Below are 15,156 nucleotides of genomic sequence, written 5' to 3'. Positions count from 1 at the left end.
GAACAGAAAAGCAGACTTGCACAATGGCACAACATGCAGTCAATTACTGCTTTGATTACGCAGGTCCTTGTAAAATAAGGGAAACTCCCGAAACTTTGCCTTTCCCAATACACACGCCTACGAAATGTGTATACTCCATAAACAGTTCGATACATTGGAATTGGAAACTTTGCAAATGGCTTCACGCTAATTAGTAAAACTTTTCCCACTTGCCTTAGATTCAACAATCTAGGCATGGAGTTAAGTGTTTGGATATTGTTAGTGAGCAAATATTGGTAGCACAAGTCGTTCTGCGTCCTCAAAATGATTTTTCTGTTAATTCTCGTAGCCTTAGGTAAGGTTTTTTTGAGTAGATTTATTCTATAAATTGGAGAGGAGCTTAGTCTTAACGTAAAATATAACTTTCATTTTCTTACAAAAACTTTTAAAAGGATTTAACTTAAGCCAAATCAATACCTCTTAAAGTCCAGAGCTTACCCCAATTTAACTCGAATAGCTTACACCTAAAAGTCTATTTTTTTTTCATTGTTGAGTGGCCAACGTTGCGTATACGCAACTTCAGATGCAGGCAATGATTTTCCATGTTTCACCTTTTTATCATATTGCCCCAACTCTTTCGTAATCCCATTAGATTTGACTGTGTGTCACAATGCCACGCACACACACACACACACACGACTTGTATGTTACCTTACTGACATGACTTCGAAAAAGTTGGAAACATTTGTGAAAATTGACAAAGTTTCAAGTCGGCAACAAACAGCTGGTAAACAGTGCAGCATCATGCCATGCATGTTTAATGTCTCTCTAAGAGAGTTTCTACACCTGAGAAAATCTGGGATTAAAAGTCAAATGGACAGTTTAAATTATTAAAAATGTTATGTTTCAACTCCCTGTATGAGACAGAGTTTTGATAAATGTTATAAATAAAAGATTGATACTCGTAAGGCATAAATTATACTTACTTAATACCTCAAAGCAAAATGTTAACCGAACTTATTTAAGCCATACTTTTATTTGGTGACATTTTGTGACATTAAGTAATCTATGATTGACCTTTATTCCATGTCTTTTTACCAGTGTATTTGTGTTTTGGTGTGCGGTATGCGTACGCCTGTTTGTCAAAGGCATCTTGTGGTTGAGTTTACCTAGTGAAATTGAAGCCACATTGCGGCGACCATCGCCAACTCCGACTCCAACTCCAACTTCCACTGATTGCCTAACTGACGTGCGTTTTCCCCATACCCTATACCATACACCTGTTATATATATATAGTCCATCTCCCAGTCGGATTTTCGACGAAATGGAATGGCGGAGTTTGTCTGGATGGCGACCACTGGCTTGTGGTTAGACTGCACTGTATTTGATTGATTTGGTTTGCTCTCATTTGCTTGCATAAATATTTGCACAGCTCTGAGCCAGGGAGAGGAAGTAGGAAATAGGATGCTGACCAGATAAGTGGAACATTTTTGCCCAACAGCCGGTTTGGCATTGGGCAAATTTGGTTTTAATGAAATTACCACGATTTGATTTTGTTTATTTTTACACTTCTTTTATTTAATTAATTTGCCGTATTTGGTTTTCGGTTTCTGCAGCATTTTCGGTTGTTGTATTTTGTATGTATATATTTTACCTATGGTAGCAATACAATTTAATTGTTGATTATCTACTTTTAATTAAATTCCATAATTATTACTTTTCCAATAAATGCAGTAACAGATTTTTGTCAATTTTACACACAAATTAATGAAAAAAGTCTCTCTCCTGGGGGTGAAAAAATATAACCAAAATGACATCGATGAAATAAACAGCATTTATGAGTGCTCCGAAAGTGTCAATCGAGTTATGCAGTTCATTAACCTGACATGTTTTTTGCATCAACGTGTACTTCAGAACATTTTACATTTTATAATTTATCACAACAAATTGAATTAAATATATGCTTGTCTATATATATATATATATAGGTAGTATTACTAGCTAGCAGATACAGTTCAACTCGTCTCGTAACGATTATCAGTTTCAATATCAATAGAAATCGCTTGCAACATCAGTTGACAGCTTCAGTATTCAATAGTCATTTAGATCTCTATAGATATAGTCTCTAGATATAGTCTTTAATTTGCTCGATCGAGTGTGCGAGAACTTTGTGTGCCATCTTACGAACTAGTTTCTTTAAATACCACGTTTATGCGCCCTTCTTATTTGCGTTTAACTTTGTTTCTCATTTATAAACACTGCTTTATGATTTTATCTGCCTACAAATTAATCGTGATGAACAAGAAATGTGAATTTAACAAGAAAGACATCTTGTATCTTAATTAAACTTAACAATCTATTACAGTTTGAAATTAAATTAATGCAAAATGAAGTTCATATTTAGTATATCTTTATTAATATATATTTAAAATTCCCTATTCAAACTGTTTTAGTTATTTACAAATTATTTTATTTGCAAACTTCGGCTACATAAACGTGGTAATAGTGTACACTTATTGAACAACACTTAAGATCTTAGCTAAATGCATTTAAATGCCACAGTTCGTATGTCATCGTGTGTGTCTTTTTCTGAGTGTCACTGGCAAGTACAGTGATAACTATTATACGTGTATCGTGTATTCTTGGCGCTCCTGCTCCTTCTTCTCGTGATACCTAGAGGTTCGCAGTACTGGTTAGTATTCGCTTTGATTCAAGTTCAAGTGCAAGTTCAAGATCAAGTTCAAGTTCAAGTTCGGGGTAGGTAGACGCTACAGGCATGCAACACAAGCTACGGTCAAGCACTTTTGGACAGCATTGAGAATTCGAGGCGGCGGATACCTTACCTTGCCAACAGTGAGGTCAACTCCTCGCGATCCATCTTGGCCAGCTGAGAGTCCCCGGTGCTCTCCATCACGCGCTGCACCTCCAGATCCAGCGCTCGCTGTTCCCGCTCGCAATCGCTCTGGTCGCCTGGTTCTCGGCCATCGTGGAACCCTGCGGGTGGTCGAAATCCACTGGAAAGGTCAACCCCCGCCCCAGCCATTGCAGCTATGGAGGCGGCCAAGGAAGCCGCGGTCTCTGCATCGACCTCACTGTCTAAACTAAAGATTTATCGGGATATTTGGCTTAATGAATCTGAAATACGATCATTTTCTTGCTAGCTAAACTAATCTGCAGATTGTTTGACATTCACTTGGAGTCCGTTTTATTTTACATTAAAGAAAATAATTTAGTTTGGGATTTTTGCTATAAAGATCCGAAATGAATGCCACACCTTCTTTGCATCTACTCTTTTCGATTGTTTTTTGTTTTTTTGCTAATTTAATTTGGATTTGTTAGGGTTTAGGTACCTGAACTACCTGTTGCTACTACCAGGGCACTTTCTTCGCTCCAACGTTTGGTTGCTGGGCTGTTGTGCTGCGCTTCCATGTTTCCGGCTGCGCTGTCCGGCACTCCGTTTCTCGGCCGGACCGTTGGCACTGCCACCACCACCTCCGCCGTTCAAGCCCATGCCCATGCCCATACCAAGGACATGGCGTGGAGTATTATGGCGACGCTCAGGCGCCGGCGAGCCCTGGTCATTATTCGACTCGGTGCTGGAATCGGGTCGGAACATATCTGAAAGATTCAGATATTATACAAAAACAATATAAATAAATCATATTAAGTGAAGTAAATCTGTATTGAATGCTTATTAAGTATACGCACCTACGACCGCTCGACCATCGCTGCTCCGCGATGACTTGCAGGGCACTCGGTAGGTGGGCATGTTGGAGAACTCGGTGCTAGGACTGATGCTTGTATCCGATTCCGAGCCGGCTACTACTCCGCTGCAAGCGCCGCTGCTCTTGGCACTCCGACCGCCATTGGACTTCTTCGAGTGTCCCGCCTGCGAGCCGGCTACGATGGTCATCGACTTGCTCAGCGTGGACTCATCTAAGCATAGAAAAAATCACCAAAATTTAAAGAAAACTTTTAAAACAGTCTAATCAAAATTTAAAATTTATTTTATTGCCAATTTTTGCATTTACTTCATACAATTTTACGAAGAATGGTTAAAAATTTACATCATACAGATCATTGTTAAAACTTACCCTCCGTGTTGTAGTATCGCTGTTTGTGCCAGCTGGACTTGCTCTTCACGTGACCGAATCCTGAGCTGGGCAGCAATGGATAGGCGGTGGCATTCAAGTTCTCGCCCTCCGGATGTCCAAAGGTCTTAAACTGCATAGTGTAGTCGAGTGGCGTTTGGGCAGCCACGGCGCGAGTGGGTGTCTTGGCCGGTGCACCTGTCCGTCCTCCATTCACGCTGAACGTGGCATACGGCGAAATCTCGTACATTTCTAGTTGAATCACGCAAAAAAGTCGAGAAAATAATACAGTAAACTAAGGGGCAAAAATACACTCAAAGAAGGATTAACTACTTAATTTTAACTTAATCTTTTTTAGATTATATATAAGCAGAGCCTACAAAAGTTCTCATTTAAGGAAGCAGATTTTCTTAGATGACAATGATAAATTTTTCGTAAATTATTGTATATTCTTTTACCAAAACCTATATTTATTTCTAAGTGTGTAACAGGTGGTTTAATTGCCACATTTAAGGAGAAGCACGTTTCGCACCTATGAACTTGCAGATTGCGGAGTCAATTGACTTACCCGACTCGTTTCCCTTGTCTACAGTTTTCACTGGCGAGGCACTGTACACCTGCTGATTGCGTCGATTCTCATGGTCCTCCTTGTAATCCCCGGGCAGAGTCCTGGACTCGTAGCCCTCTGCTATGGGTCCGCACAAGGTGCGTCGATGTTTAATAGTCAGGGCTCTGGGAAGCGAGAGAAAGATAAAGCTCTATTATGACCTTAATTGAAAGATGAGGAAAAGTTTTCCCTGTACGATGCTGCTGTTAATCACTCAGAAATCGCAGATGAGAATAACTTGCTTAACCAACTTTAGTGATAGTCATTAAGTCAGATGCAATTTGTTGAGAATGTAACTTTTACTTTGTCAACTTCTTAGCTAGTGTGTCAAGATCCATTTTAATTTTGTAAACTAGTTTAATTTACGATTATTTTATTAACAAAAGCCTTCAATGACTTAATCTGATCCAATAAAAGTCAAAAGAAAATCTTTATTTTCGTTAAAATCCATGATACAATCCTCTTGAGGATTAAGGGGTATCTCTTTGTCCTGTCTGCTGAGACTTTATTTGTTGCCTTTACAGCAAGAGAGTTAATAAATCCTTAATTAACATTCGCAAGCCATTACGGCCAACGACTTCGTCCTGCTCAGGCCTCAATTCCCAATTCAATTCAATCTTTTCCCGGGGTAAAACCCAGGGAGCAACCCAACCACCCACTCTTTTCGCATAAAAGCAGAACGCACTTACATCGTTATGATGGAAACGGTGATAATGACGACGACAATTAGCGTAGCGAACCAATCACCGCTGGTCGGATTTGTTGAGTTTATCAGATTGTTCATCAAATCGTTTTCCGAGGGGAAAACCGATGGCGGCGGAATGGTGATGCCATCGATGTTCGTCGTGCTGAAATGATAATGCTCTGTCGTTTTTCCCGCATCGTTGGTGGCGGAGATTCGCAGCTGATACCACTTGGCCGGCAGAAAGTCGCAGAAGATTAAATTTTCACGGTTTTCCTCGGCATTCGAAATATCCGATGTGACAACTGTCCAACGTATGTCGCCTAAGGGGCAATGGCCGATGAAAAGCACACACACAAACACATTCCGGAAAAAGGGAAAGAGAGATATGGAAAAAAGGAAATTATGCATCATACGCCACGTTGAATGCGGCAGACGGACTATGGGAATAAATTTGATAAATATTTATAAATACAAATGGCTGTAGATTGGTCAGTTAATTGAAAACAAAAATAATTATATTAACTGTATTTAATTTAAAGCAAATTAAACGTCAGCAACTGTGCGGCACAAGGCCGGAAAGATGACGCGTGGATACTCTTAATTAACCCATTACAAATTTTAATTAAAATCTCACAGCAGGTGGCTATAAAATTTCTGAAAAAGCTGTTATGGTAAAAGATTGATGAGTTGTTTACGGTTTTTTGGTTCTAAAGGAATAGAGTCAACTATCAGGATTCGTTTCGTAATCTTCAAAGAAGACTTCTATTTAATTAGAATGTGTAGGAAATTGGCTTTTAATAAAGTTGGGTAGTTAACACATCAGGTAGTTTAAATATTTTAATAAGCTTTGAAAAAAATTAAAATGTTTTCTGTATAAATTTTAAAGCAGTTAGATTATTCCATAAACATAAAATAAAAAACATAATAATGTATATAAATGTAATATTTGCGTATTAAAATTATTGAAAAACTGCTAGAATTAATCTGGTTCAATAACAGTCAAATGCCTTCATGAATAATATAATATAATCGGCTTGTGAATACTTTTTTTTTCAAGGAACTAGGGCACCCAGCTCAACTGGGTGTAAATGGTAACCCGAAATGTCCGCCCATGCATTCATTGCTAATTTGCACTCACCCAGTGGTCGGTGCTCGATGGAGAAATGATGGATGCTGCAGCCGCCGTTTTGCCATGATGACAGCTTCAAATTCACGCACGTCGCATTTGTGGCAATTAGTTCGTTGCCGTTCGGCGCCTGTGAGGCTGCGAATGGAAATCGAAAATGTTAACGAAATGAAGGGGATAAAATGGCAGGAGGAACGAACAGTCACAGTCAAGATATTAGCATTAAAAAAAGATCGATTATTCTGGCTAAAACATATAAAAAAATATTTTTTTTGTATATAACTCTAACTAAATATGTACATTAAAGACCCATTTAATTTTAAAAAATTTAAATCATTGCAAATAAAACATTCTAAAACCACTCATAACGATAAACAACTTCCACTTCTAACCTCACCCAATGCTTTCCTAAAACTTTCCTAAAAATGCTTTGAAATATAATCTTGCCCTCATCTGTAACCCTTTAGCATGCCACTTCACCGAGTGTCATTTGTGGTCAACAGACAAAATTTGAATTCAGGACAGGACTGCTGGGGATTGCAACCCAGTTCCGTCAGACTCACCTTTGCCCTTGGTCCAGACGTTAATTTCCTCACTGGCCACCCCAGAGCCGACCATATTGTGAGCGGACATTTTTATAATGTACTGATTTCCGCACTTCAATCCTGAGATCGTGAAGGCATTATTTTCGGGCAGCAGCTCCGTGATGGACCAACTCTCTCCGGCCGTGTGATACGATATGGTATATCCCTGCAAAGGAGCTCCACCATCGTCGGGGGCATCCCAGCTCACACGAATGCTGTCGGCGGAAGCGTACTGCACGATGATTTGCGGTGCGCTCGGTGGCTTCATGGCAATCACCTGGTACTGGATCTCATCGCTACCGAACAGATTGTTCGCTGTGCACGTATAATTTCCGGACAGACTCCCTTCGACGCCTGAAAAAAAAGGGTAGACAAGGAAATGGAAAAATCATTCGCAAATGTAGCAAAGAGAAGAAAAAGTCTTTATTATCTTATCCCATTATGCATCTTAACTCTTTTTTTTTCTTTATGAATGAATGTTAAAATAACTTATAGTATGAGGATATATTCTAGAGATAATCACAGATTTTTCAAATTAAGAACAAACTTACGGTGAATCTTTAGGTTTCCCTCGTTGGTGACCTCGTAGAATGGACTAAAGGTAACAGGACGATCACGGGTCAGCCAACGGGCACGGGGAGTGGGATTTCCTACAGCCAGGCACTCCAGGACCAAGCCAGTGCCCACTGCCTTGCGCACTACCTGACCAAAGGAGGCAATTCGAGCAGGAGCTGAAAATGGGGAAATGAGAATGAAAAAAACAGAACACAATGTTAACAGCAGAAAGGCAGGACATTTAGTTAGGTGAGCGAAATTAAAATGTTGCGGCTTGTGCGGCTTTTTGCCAGCACGCCGAATAAATGTCAATTTTTAATTAAAGCGACAATTTGCTGGCTTATTTGTATCCGTGCACTCGGAAAAAGTGACTTTACTTTCATACAAATAAGTCAGTCTCTGAAAATAAAATCTCATTTAAAAACGAAGATATGTAAATGTAGTTTTGGAAAGTATTCATGATATTTATATTTTGTTATTACTCAATATTCAAACGTATTTCCCTCAGTGCATGCGTACAAATATTTATCCATGTATTGCATTTATCTGACTGCCACCTACCTCTCGTATTGGTGGCCTGGGCGATCACAGATGTGGGCTCGCCTTCGCCCACGGATGTGGACGCCGAAACCCAGAATTCGTACATTTGATTCTCGGCGAGGCTGCGTGACTCGAATATCACCGGATACCCCTTCTCGTCGACACGCACCATGTGAGCTGGACAGGTCAACAAGAAAAAAAATTAAATTGCCGTATACATTTCAGAGCCAACCCATCGTTGGGCGGTACTACTTTGATACTTACTCTTGGCCTGGCCCTTGCGACCCGCTTCTCTCGAATAAACCGTATAGTGCGAAATGATCCCATTGCGATTTTTCGGCGTGAGCCAGGAAATCAAAATCGAATCTGCCGTCAGGGCCGCTGCCTTAATGGCTGCCGGTGCATCGGGCACGTCGTCGTCCGTCTGGCAAAAGAGCGGATGACTTGCCATGCCGTCGCCAGTGGCCGTGTAGGCCAGCACCCGGATTGAGTAGTTGCTGGCCTTGTGCAAAGTGTGCAGGTACGTCTCCAGATTCGAGGTGCGCTTGACTTCAAGCTTGGCGGGAAAGTCAACTGGGGAAAAATATGTATATATTTTAAGAAAAAGTCACAAGGGAATCAAATTTTCGCGAATGCACGACTTGCTTCACAAATTTGTTGCCTTTTCTTCAGTTGTAACAATTATTTTTGAATTGAAGAAGTTAAATATCTCCCTATTTTGAGCCCTTTGGTTTACATAGTCTTATATGACTACTTTCATCCACATCCCTTTTCCACAAAATGAAACAAAAATCTTTTCGCAACTTTCTTAATTTTAACGAACATCCCAGTTTGATGCAGAGTCAGTTGGCATTATTGATTTGATGAGATTTGAAAAATCAGTGCCAAAATCAACAACTTGCAGTCTCATCAATGGGCCACAGCGCCAACCCATTGAACCCTACGCCAAAACCAATAAAGTTGAGCAACTCTCTCACCCTCTCGTCCGACCACTTCATCCTGGCACATCCTGCTGCCTGGATATCGTATCATATCTATAGCTGTTTGCACAGCGCTCTCAGGCTCTGGCAATATCAACAAAATCAGCGTCATAAAGTGCCAACTGCAAACTGACGCAGCTGTCGTAAGTGGTGGTATACAGTCGGGGTTAAAATAATAGGACTAGATATTTAAAAGGGCTTAGCTACTAAATAAATCCCATTTTCCCAGTTATTAAAATCTTAATTCCTTTTAAAAAAGAATCAAAAATAATTTGATAAAGTCTTTATGATTTAAAAATTAAAAATTAAAGTTTTTATATCCTTTTTCCGATATCTATAACTATAAGTTTCACCTCATCTGTTCATGCAGCATATACTCACTTTGATGCACAATCGGGCGGTATAAAATTTTATAGCCCTGTATGATGCCGCCGTGGAACTGAAGCGGTGGCTCCAGCCACGAAATCTTCAGACTCTGCGATGACAGGGCGGTGCAGTTGACGTTCTGTGGCGCTGCCTCGGGAACTGCAAAAAGATTGAGATACACATGCCGCGTATTGCAATATCTACTGTCTGCGAATGGGGCACATTAGCCAGCTACTCCAACACTCACCTCCCTCTGCCGTTGTGCCAAAGATGGCCGCACTCCATGGACCGGAACCAAAGCTGTTCATTGCTCGAATGGTGACCGCATAGCGAGTGTACTTCCGGAGACCCCTTAAAGTCGCCTTGGTGGTCGCCCATCCGCTGACTATCGTAGATTTTAGCGAGTTGTTCACCACGCTGATGAAGTTTATGTTTTGCTTTTCTTCGCTGCAGTTTACGGTGTAGCCAATGAGCTCTCCGTTCCACGATTCACGAGGGGGAATCTGCAATTGGGAGGTAGGAGGTGCACGGGGAAAAATTAATTCAAAAAAATAATTTTACATTAACAAAAATTTGCAAATGAAATGGAAAATTCAAGTTCAATTTTATTAAGATTTAAGTGCTGTCCAAAAATAACATCTTTGAAGAAACTTACACAATGAAGTTCTTACAGCCAATTTATATCAACCTGCCTTTTAGCTATCTGTATTATTTGTCACGCCACTCACCTGCCAGGTGACAATCAGCTCGCTTTCTCCGCCCGTTTGCACCTGAACATTGGACGGGGCCTCGGTGGGCGCCTCCTCTTGGGTTTTGAGTACAATGGCCTCGGTATAAGCGCTTCGCTCGATCTCGTTGATGGCCTGCATGCGAATCAGGAAGGTGGTCGCTGGGGTCAGGCCAGCCACAATAGCGCTCTCCCGCAGGTCGCTGTCATAGCTGTTCCAAAAGGCAAACAAAAGTCAAGGTACAGAAAAAAAGTCGCTATAAGTGCCATAATATTTCCCTTTAACTTTTTATGAGAAAATTAACAATGAAATCATCGTCATTTATGTCAGCAAGCAATAGTTGACTAACATTTATGATAATTTTTAAGCCATAAGGAATAAAAATTATATTTTGTTAATGCTTAAAATTCTATGATAAATTGGAATTTTTTCTAAAGAAAAATCAAACTGAATTTTAATTTTGTACATATTTCGTACTGTGTAAACTTCTCTGAGAAAACAAACATATGCCAAGCATCTACACATACCTGCGACTAATGCTCGTCGACGGCAGGCTGACGTTAATGACGTTCTGGCCGTTCCAATCCCCTCCAGCAGCGCCCAAGCTCCCGTGAGATTGAAGGTACTTTAGTGCCTGATACTGCACCAGATAACTGAGCACTGGCGAGTTGCCATCGAAAGGTCGCCGCCAGCTAAGCTTCACTGTACGCGAACCCACTTCGAAAATGTCCAGATTTGAGGGCGTATCTGGTCGCTCCTGAACAGCGAGGAAAATTATTTGCTCCGCTCGTCCATAGGGATTCTCAGCTATACATCGGTAAACACCGGAATCATGACGATCCGAATGGCCAATAGTTAGTTGAGAGTCTACACCCTTCTCGGTTTTCATTTCCGCTATGCTAAACCGGAAGTTATTCAGATCGATGCGTCCATTGTTCTGCGTCCAACCAATAGTGATGGGTTCGTCACCCTTGGCATGGCAGTCCAAGGTCACGGGATCGTTGCGACGTGAACTGATATTCCGGGCGGACTGCTCAAATCGAGCGGGTTCTAAATGGGCGGATTTAATTAGTTTACCTTTTATTCACTTCAGGATTTATCTTCCATTACCATTCACATTGATTCGGATTGTCTTCTTGAGTCCTGCTCCGATTTCATTGGTCGCCTGGCACATATAATAGCCCTCATCATTATCCGTAGCCAGATTTAATAGCAGCGAGTGATTACGCATGCTCAAGGGCTTGAAGTCCTTTGAACCTTTGCCTACACAGAAACAAGAAATATATCAAATATTCGCATGGAAGGACTTGTTCGATAAGTTTGACGAAATTCCTCATTGCTTATACACCATTTCACAATCGATTTAGCAATCTCTTCTGAGCTTTTCATTAAATTAAACTCCTTTTCCATCAATTCACTTGCAAGTCAAAGTCTCGAAATGTTAATTGATAAGAGCAAGTGGCCAGTGGATAAAGGACAGCATCCTCTTAACCTCCTTGAACCCATCGGAACTTTAATGAACTGTGTTTCGAAATCCCAGACCGGCTGGGATTGGTATTGAGATTGGCAAACTTACCCTGCCCTTTGAACCAGGTAATAGCTGGAATCGGATATCCTTCCGCCTCACAATTTATCGATATTGTGTTGCCCAGCATAATGGCCGTGTCCATGGGCTCGTAGCTCCAGCGAGGCGCCACTGAAACGTGACCGGGCCACAGGGCGAATGCGTAACGAACGGAATGGAAAGAGGAACAACGAAAACGGCAACAAAATTAACAACTCTCGACCTCTATGTGTGTGTGTGTGTGCATGTGTATCTTTGTTTTGTAGAACTCGCCCCAAAAAAAGAGGGCAAACTTCGCAGCCACCGGCGCACAAATCCTGTGTGATTTATTTTGAAACAGCAGCGCATCGCTTCGATAGACACACACACACACACACTCACACAGTATCCAATCCTATCGCATCGCATTCCATCCCATCTGGAATCCGGAATCCGGAGTCCCGAATCCTTTCTAGGGTCCCCATCACCCACTCACCTCGCACCTGCAGCTCAGCCGTGTAGTTCACCTTGGCAGCAGCGTTGCTGGCATAGCAGGTGTACTTGCCACTGTGCTTCGCACTGATATCCTTGAAGACCAGCAGCGAGTAGAACTCCTCCTTTTTCTCCGTAATCTTGTAAATTGAAAGAAACACACGTTAGATGGGTATTATTCAGTCTACCGACTTTTGGTTACTCATTACTTTTAGAATTTTCTAGTATTAAAAATGAACTTTTAAAGAAAAATTCTTAAAAATAAGTAACTTTGTAGTTCTGATAATAAATATAAAAAATGTATAACGCAATTAAAAGTAAAAATAAACTTTTTCTAGAAAGCTTTAGAGCTAAAAATGAAACTAAAAAAATAAGAATAAAAAGATTGCCATATAAAGACAACAGCTAATGAAAACTGGCACTCAAATGCTTTAGTCTTAACCCTTTAGAAATCCAAAAACTTTAGACTTTTATAAATGCAAAAAACACTCCCAAACTAAAACTACCGGGTATCGCAGGAAAAGCAAGGACAAAAAGATACAGGAAACTTTTTCGTTGCACTTTGGAGTGACGGGCTTACCTGCAAACTGCTTGGGATGGAGCTGTCGTCCTTCTTCCAGCTGAAGTAGATGGGCATGTCGCCGGAGGAGACCGCACAGGTGATTTGGGCCCGTCCGCCTTCCTGCAGATTCTTGGGGAACTTGAAGGGCTCGATGACGGGCGGACCTTGATGAGCGATTAGCCGACGGGGCGGCCAGACGTTAATGTCGCTCGAAAGGAGCAAAATAAAAGGAGACAACAGCGCAAGAAGCTGACAGTCCCCTCTACTTACTGTTCACATTCAGCTGCATGTCTCTGCGAGCCTCCTCGCCAGCCCGACTTCGCACGATGCACGTGTATATCCCTTGATCCCGACCCGGCTCCACATTCTTGATGACCAGCTGCCCTCCGTCGGCCACCGAAGCCAGTTCGTAGTGGTTGCCTGGTTTTGTGGTTGGACAATAATGTGTTAGACTCTTAGGATTCAGGACTCTCTCCCTTCGCTCCTGTAGCAATTTGTCTTACTCGTTGTCAATTCCTGGTGCGCCTTCTCCCATCTAATTTGCTCGACGGGATAACCGGCAAACGGACAGTGCACAATTATATCCTCCCCGGCAACGGCTTTAATCGGTCCAATGGCTCTCACATAAGGAGGTCCTGCAAGGGGGTTTGAAGAGGAATAATATATTTAATCAAGAGATTTAAGTATCTTAAGATGCTTTTGGAATATAAGTTTACATTTTTAATTTCTTGTAAATTCAATAAAAAAAATATTTATTTATACCAAAAATAAACCACATATTTTAATGATATTATTCTTATTAAGATGAATTTCAATATTAATTGTTTAAAAGCCGAGCATATCAGTGACCATTCGACTAATTTTGAAATAATTGCTTCTGCAAGCCTAAGATTTTTATCAGCAATTAAGAAATATGCAAATGAATCCCAATTAATTAGTAATTTGTTCTTATAAATAAGTAAATTACACTCTGAGTTGTTTCATATTTAATTGCTAGAAAAAGAGATAAATGAATGCTGTTTTAAATATATTTATTGCAGAAATTCTCTAGTCATCTTGTTTGATAACACACACAGATATTTCTGGGTGGCTGTGTCTGCTTATTTAGGGGCATTGTGAAATTTATTAAATTAGTTACAAAATGCAATTAGGCGGGAATACGGTACGAATGCTGAATAATTCCAATTATATTCGTTTGGCACACATGCGACGTTAATGCATAAAGTGCAGATGCGGCCGCAAGACTTTGTGTGTGTGTGTGTGCATTTTTAGTGCTGCTAATGCAACTCGTTGCATGGGTGAATGCATTGCATAAATTGCAATATTCATAATTAAACAGGCGAACCAAAGCCTGCGGCTTCATCAGTCCTCAATAGGCCCTTCCATCTGCATGTGTGTGTGTGTGTGTGTGTGGGTATGTAAGAGTTGGGCTGTGGGGTAAATGTGGGCGTGGCATGGGTATATCGGCATGTGGCTAAAGCTGTTCATAATCGAAATGATTTTGTCATTATTATCCCAGCAAAAATCGCTCAGAAGGAATGAGGAAAACCACTAGCGCCAAAAGGACCATTGAATGACCACTGCTATAGATAGACGATTCAAATTGGATATTTACCCCATTCCCATTACCATTCCCTTCGATATGGCTTTATTCTCTCAATCATAATTTCCCCACATCTTCAATTCCTGGCCGTAGTTACCTAATTTGATTTTCAATTCGATTCTGGTGAAATTTGCTGGCTCCAGGGCAGCATTCAAAACATCATCATTTATCATCAATACGCACGCCCACTTAAATATCAAGTATACGCACAGAGAGACTCAAGCTGCCTTTGCTGCATCATCAATCATTCGGCATACAGGGCGTATGATTTATATCTGTCACACATCCATTCGCTTATGCATTATTAACACATTAAGATTACGCCTTCGGAACTGCTTACAATACTCAAAAGCTCAGCAGTCAAGAGTATCTTTCAGACAGCGAACGAAAAAGTCGAGGACATTCGCTCGTTGAGTTGACATTTTTATATTTGTACAGTTTATACACCGATGTGACAGTGATTATCTTGCCAGATACTACGGCATTCGCCGGGCAATTCACACGCTCAAACTTGTTAGCAATGTCTATAGCTCACTGAGAAATAATATTGAGAAATCTGAATAAAGCTTAAAACTAACAAGCATTGGACGCGTTTTTTAACTCATTTTTTCTATTACTTTCTTTAAGTCTTTTTATCAATCGCTCAACAAATCTAAAAACATAGTTATAAACCACATTTTTTTCAGTGTTCCCCTGTGCTCTCTATCGAGCGGC

At 40.8% G+C, this 15,156-nt stretch overlaps 1 protein-coding gene across 3 annotated transcripts in view; it reads right to left on the bottom strand.

Moving 5' to 3' along the window:
* Positions 1-1,526: 1,526 nt before the first annotated feature.
* The window catches only part of LOC108111606 (Down syndrome cell adhesion molecule-like protein Dscam2), a 33,680-nt gene continuing 20,050 nt past the window's right edge, over positions 1,527-15,156 (bottom strand). For 2 of the 3 annotated variants that reach the window (XM_017221133.2, XM_017221132.2), the window contains 22 exons: positions 13,343-13,474; positions 13,110-13,259; positions 12,858-13,003; positions 12,282-12,417; positions 11,819-11,938; positions 11,353-11,505; positions 10,770-11,292; positions 10,243-10,453; positions 9,762-10,017; positions 9,530-9,673; positions 8,433-8,741; positions 8,190-8,345; positions 7,625-7,804; positions 7,053-7,427; positions 6,502-6,627; positions 5,368-5,683; positions 4,640-4,803; positions 4,075-4,323; positions 3,689-3,916; positions 3,340-3,598; positions 2,824-3,081; positions 1,527-2,653 (listed from right to left, as the gene is read on the bottom strand). In XM_017221133.2, coding sequence (XP_017076622.2) covers positions 2,602-2,653; positions 2,824-3,081; positions 3,340-3,598; positions 3,689-3,916; positions 4,075-4,323; positions 4,640-4,803; positions 5,368-5,683; positions 6,502-6,627; positions 7,053-7,427; positions 7,625-7,804; positions 8,190-8,345; positions 8,433-8,741; positions 9,530-9,673; positions 9,762-10,017; positions 10,243-10,453; positions 10,770-11,292; positions 11,353-11,505; positions 11,819-11,938; positions 12,282-12,417; positions 12,858-13,003; positions 13,110-13,259; positions 13,343-13,474 — 4,643 coding nt within the window. In that variant the 3' untranslated portion in view covers positions 1,527-2,601. Of the gene's footprint in view, positions 2,749-2,823; positions 3,082-3,339; positions 3,599-3,688; positions 3,917-4,074; positions 4,324-4,639; positions 4,804-5,367; positions 5,684-6,501; positions 6,628-7,052; positions 7,428-7,624; positions 7,805-8,189; positions 8,346-8,432; positions 8,742-9,529; positions 9,674-9,761; positions 10,018-10,242; positions 10,454-10,769; positions 11,293-11,352; positions 11,506-11,818; positions 11,939-12,281; positions 12,418-12,857; positions 13,004-13,109; positions 13,260-13,342; positions 13,475-15,156 lie in introns of all 3 variants that reach the window. The other variant, XM_041819484.1, reaches the window with a different exon arrangement.

This window comes from Drosophila eugracilis, unplaced genomic scaffold (assembly GCF_018153835.1).
Source record: "Drosophila eugracilis isolate 14026-0451.02 unplaced genomic scaffold, ASM1815383v1 contig_75, whole genome shotgun sequence".
Classification (NCBI taxonomy): Eukaryota; Metazoa; Arthropoda; class Insecta; order Diptera; family Drosophilidae; genus Drosophila; species Drosophila eugracilis.
This window is presented reverse-complemented; position numbering and strand designations above follow the sequence as displayed.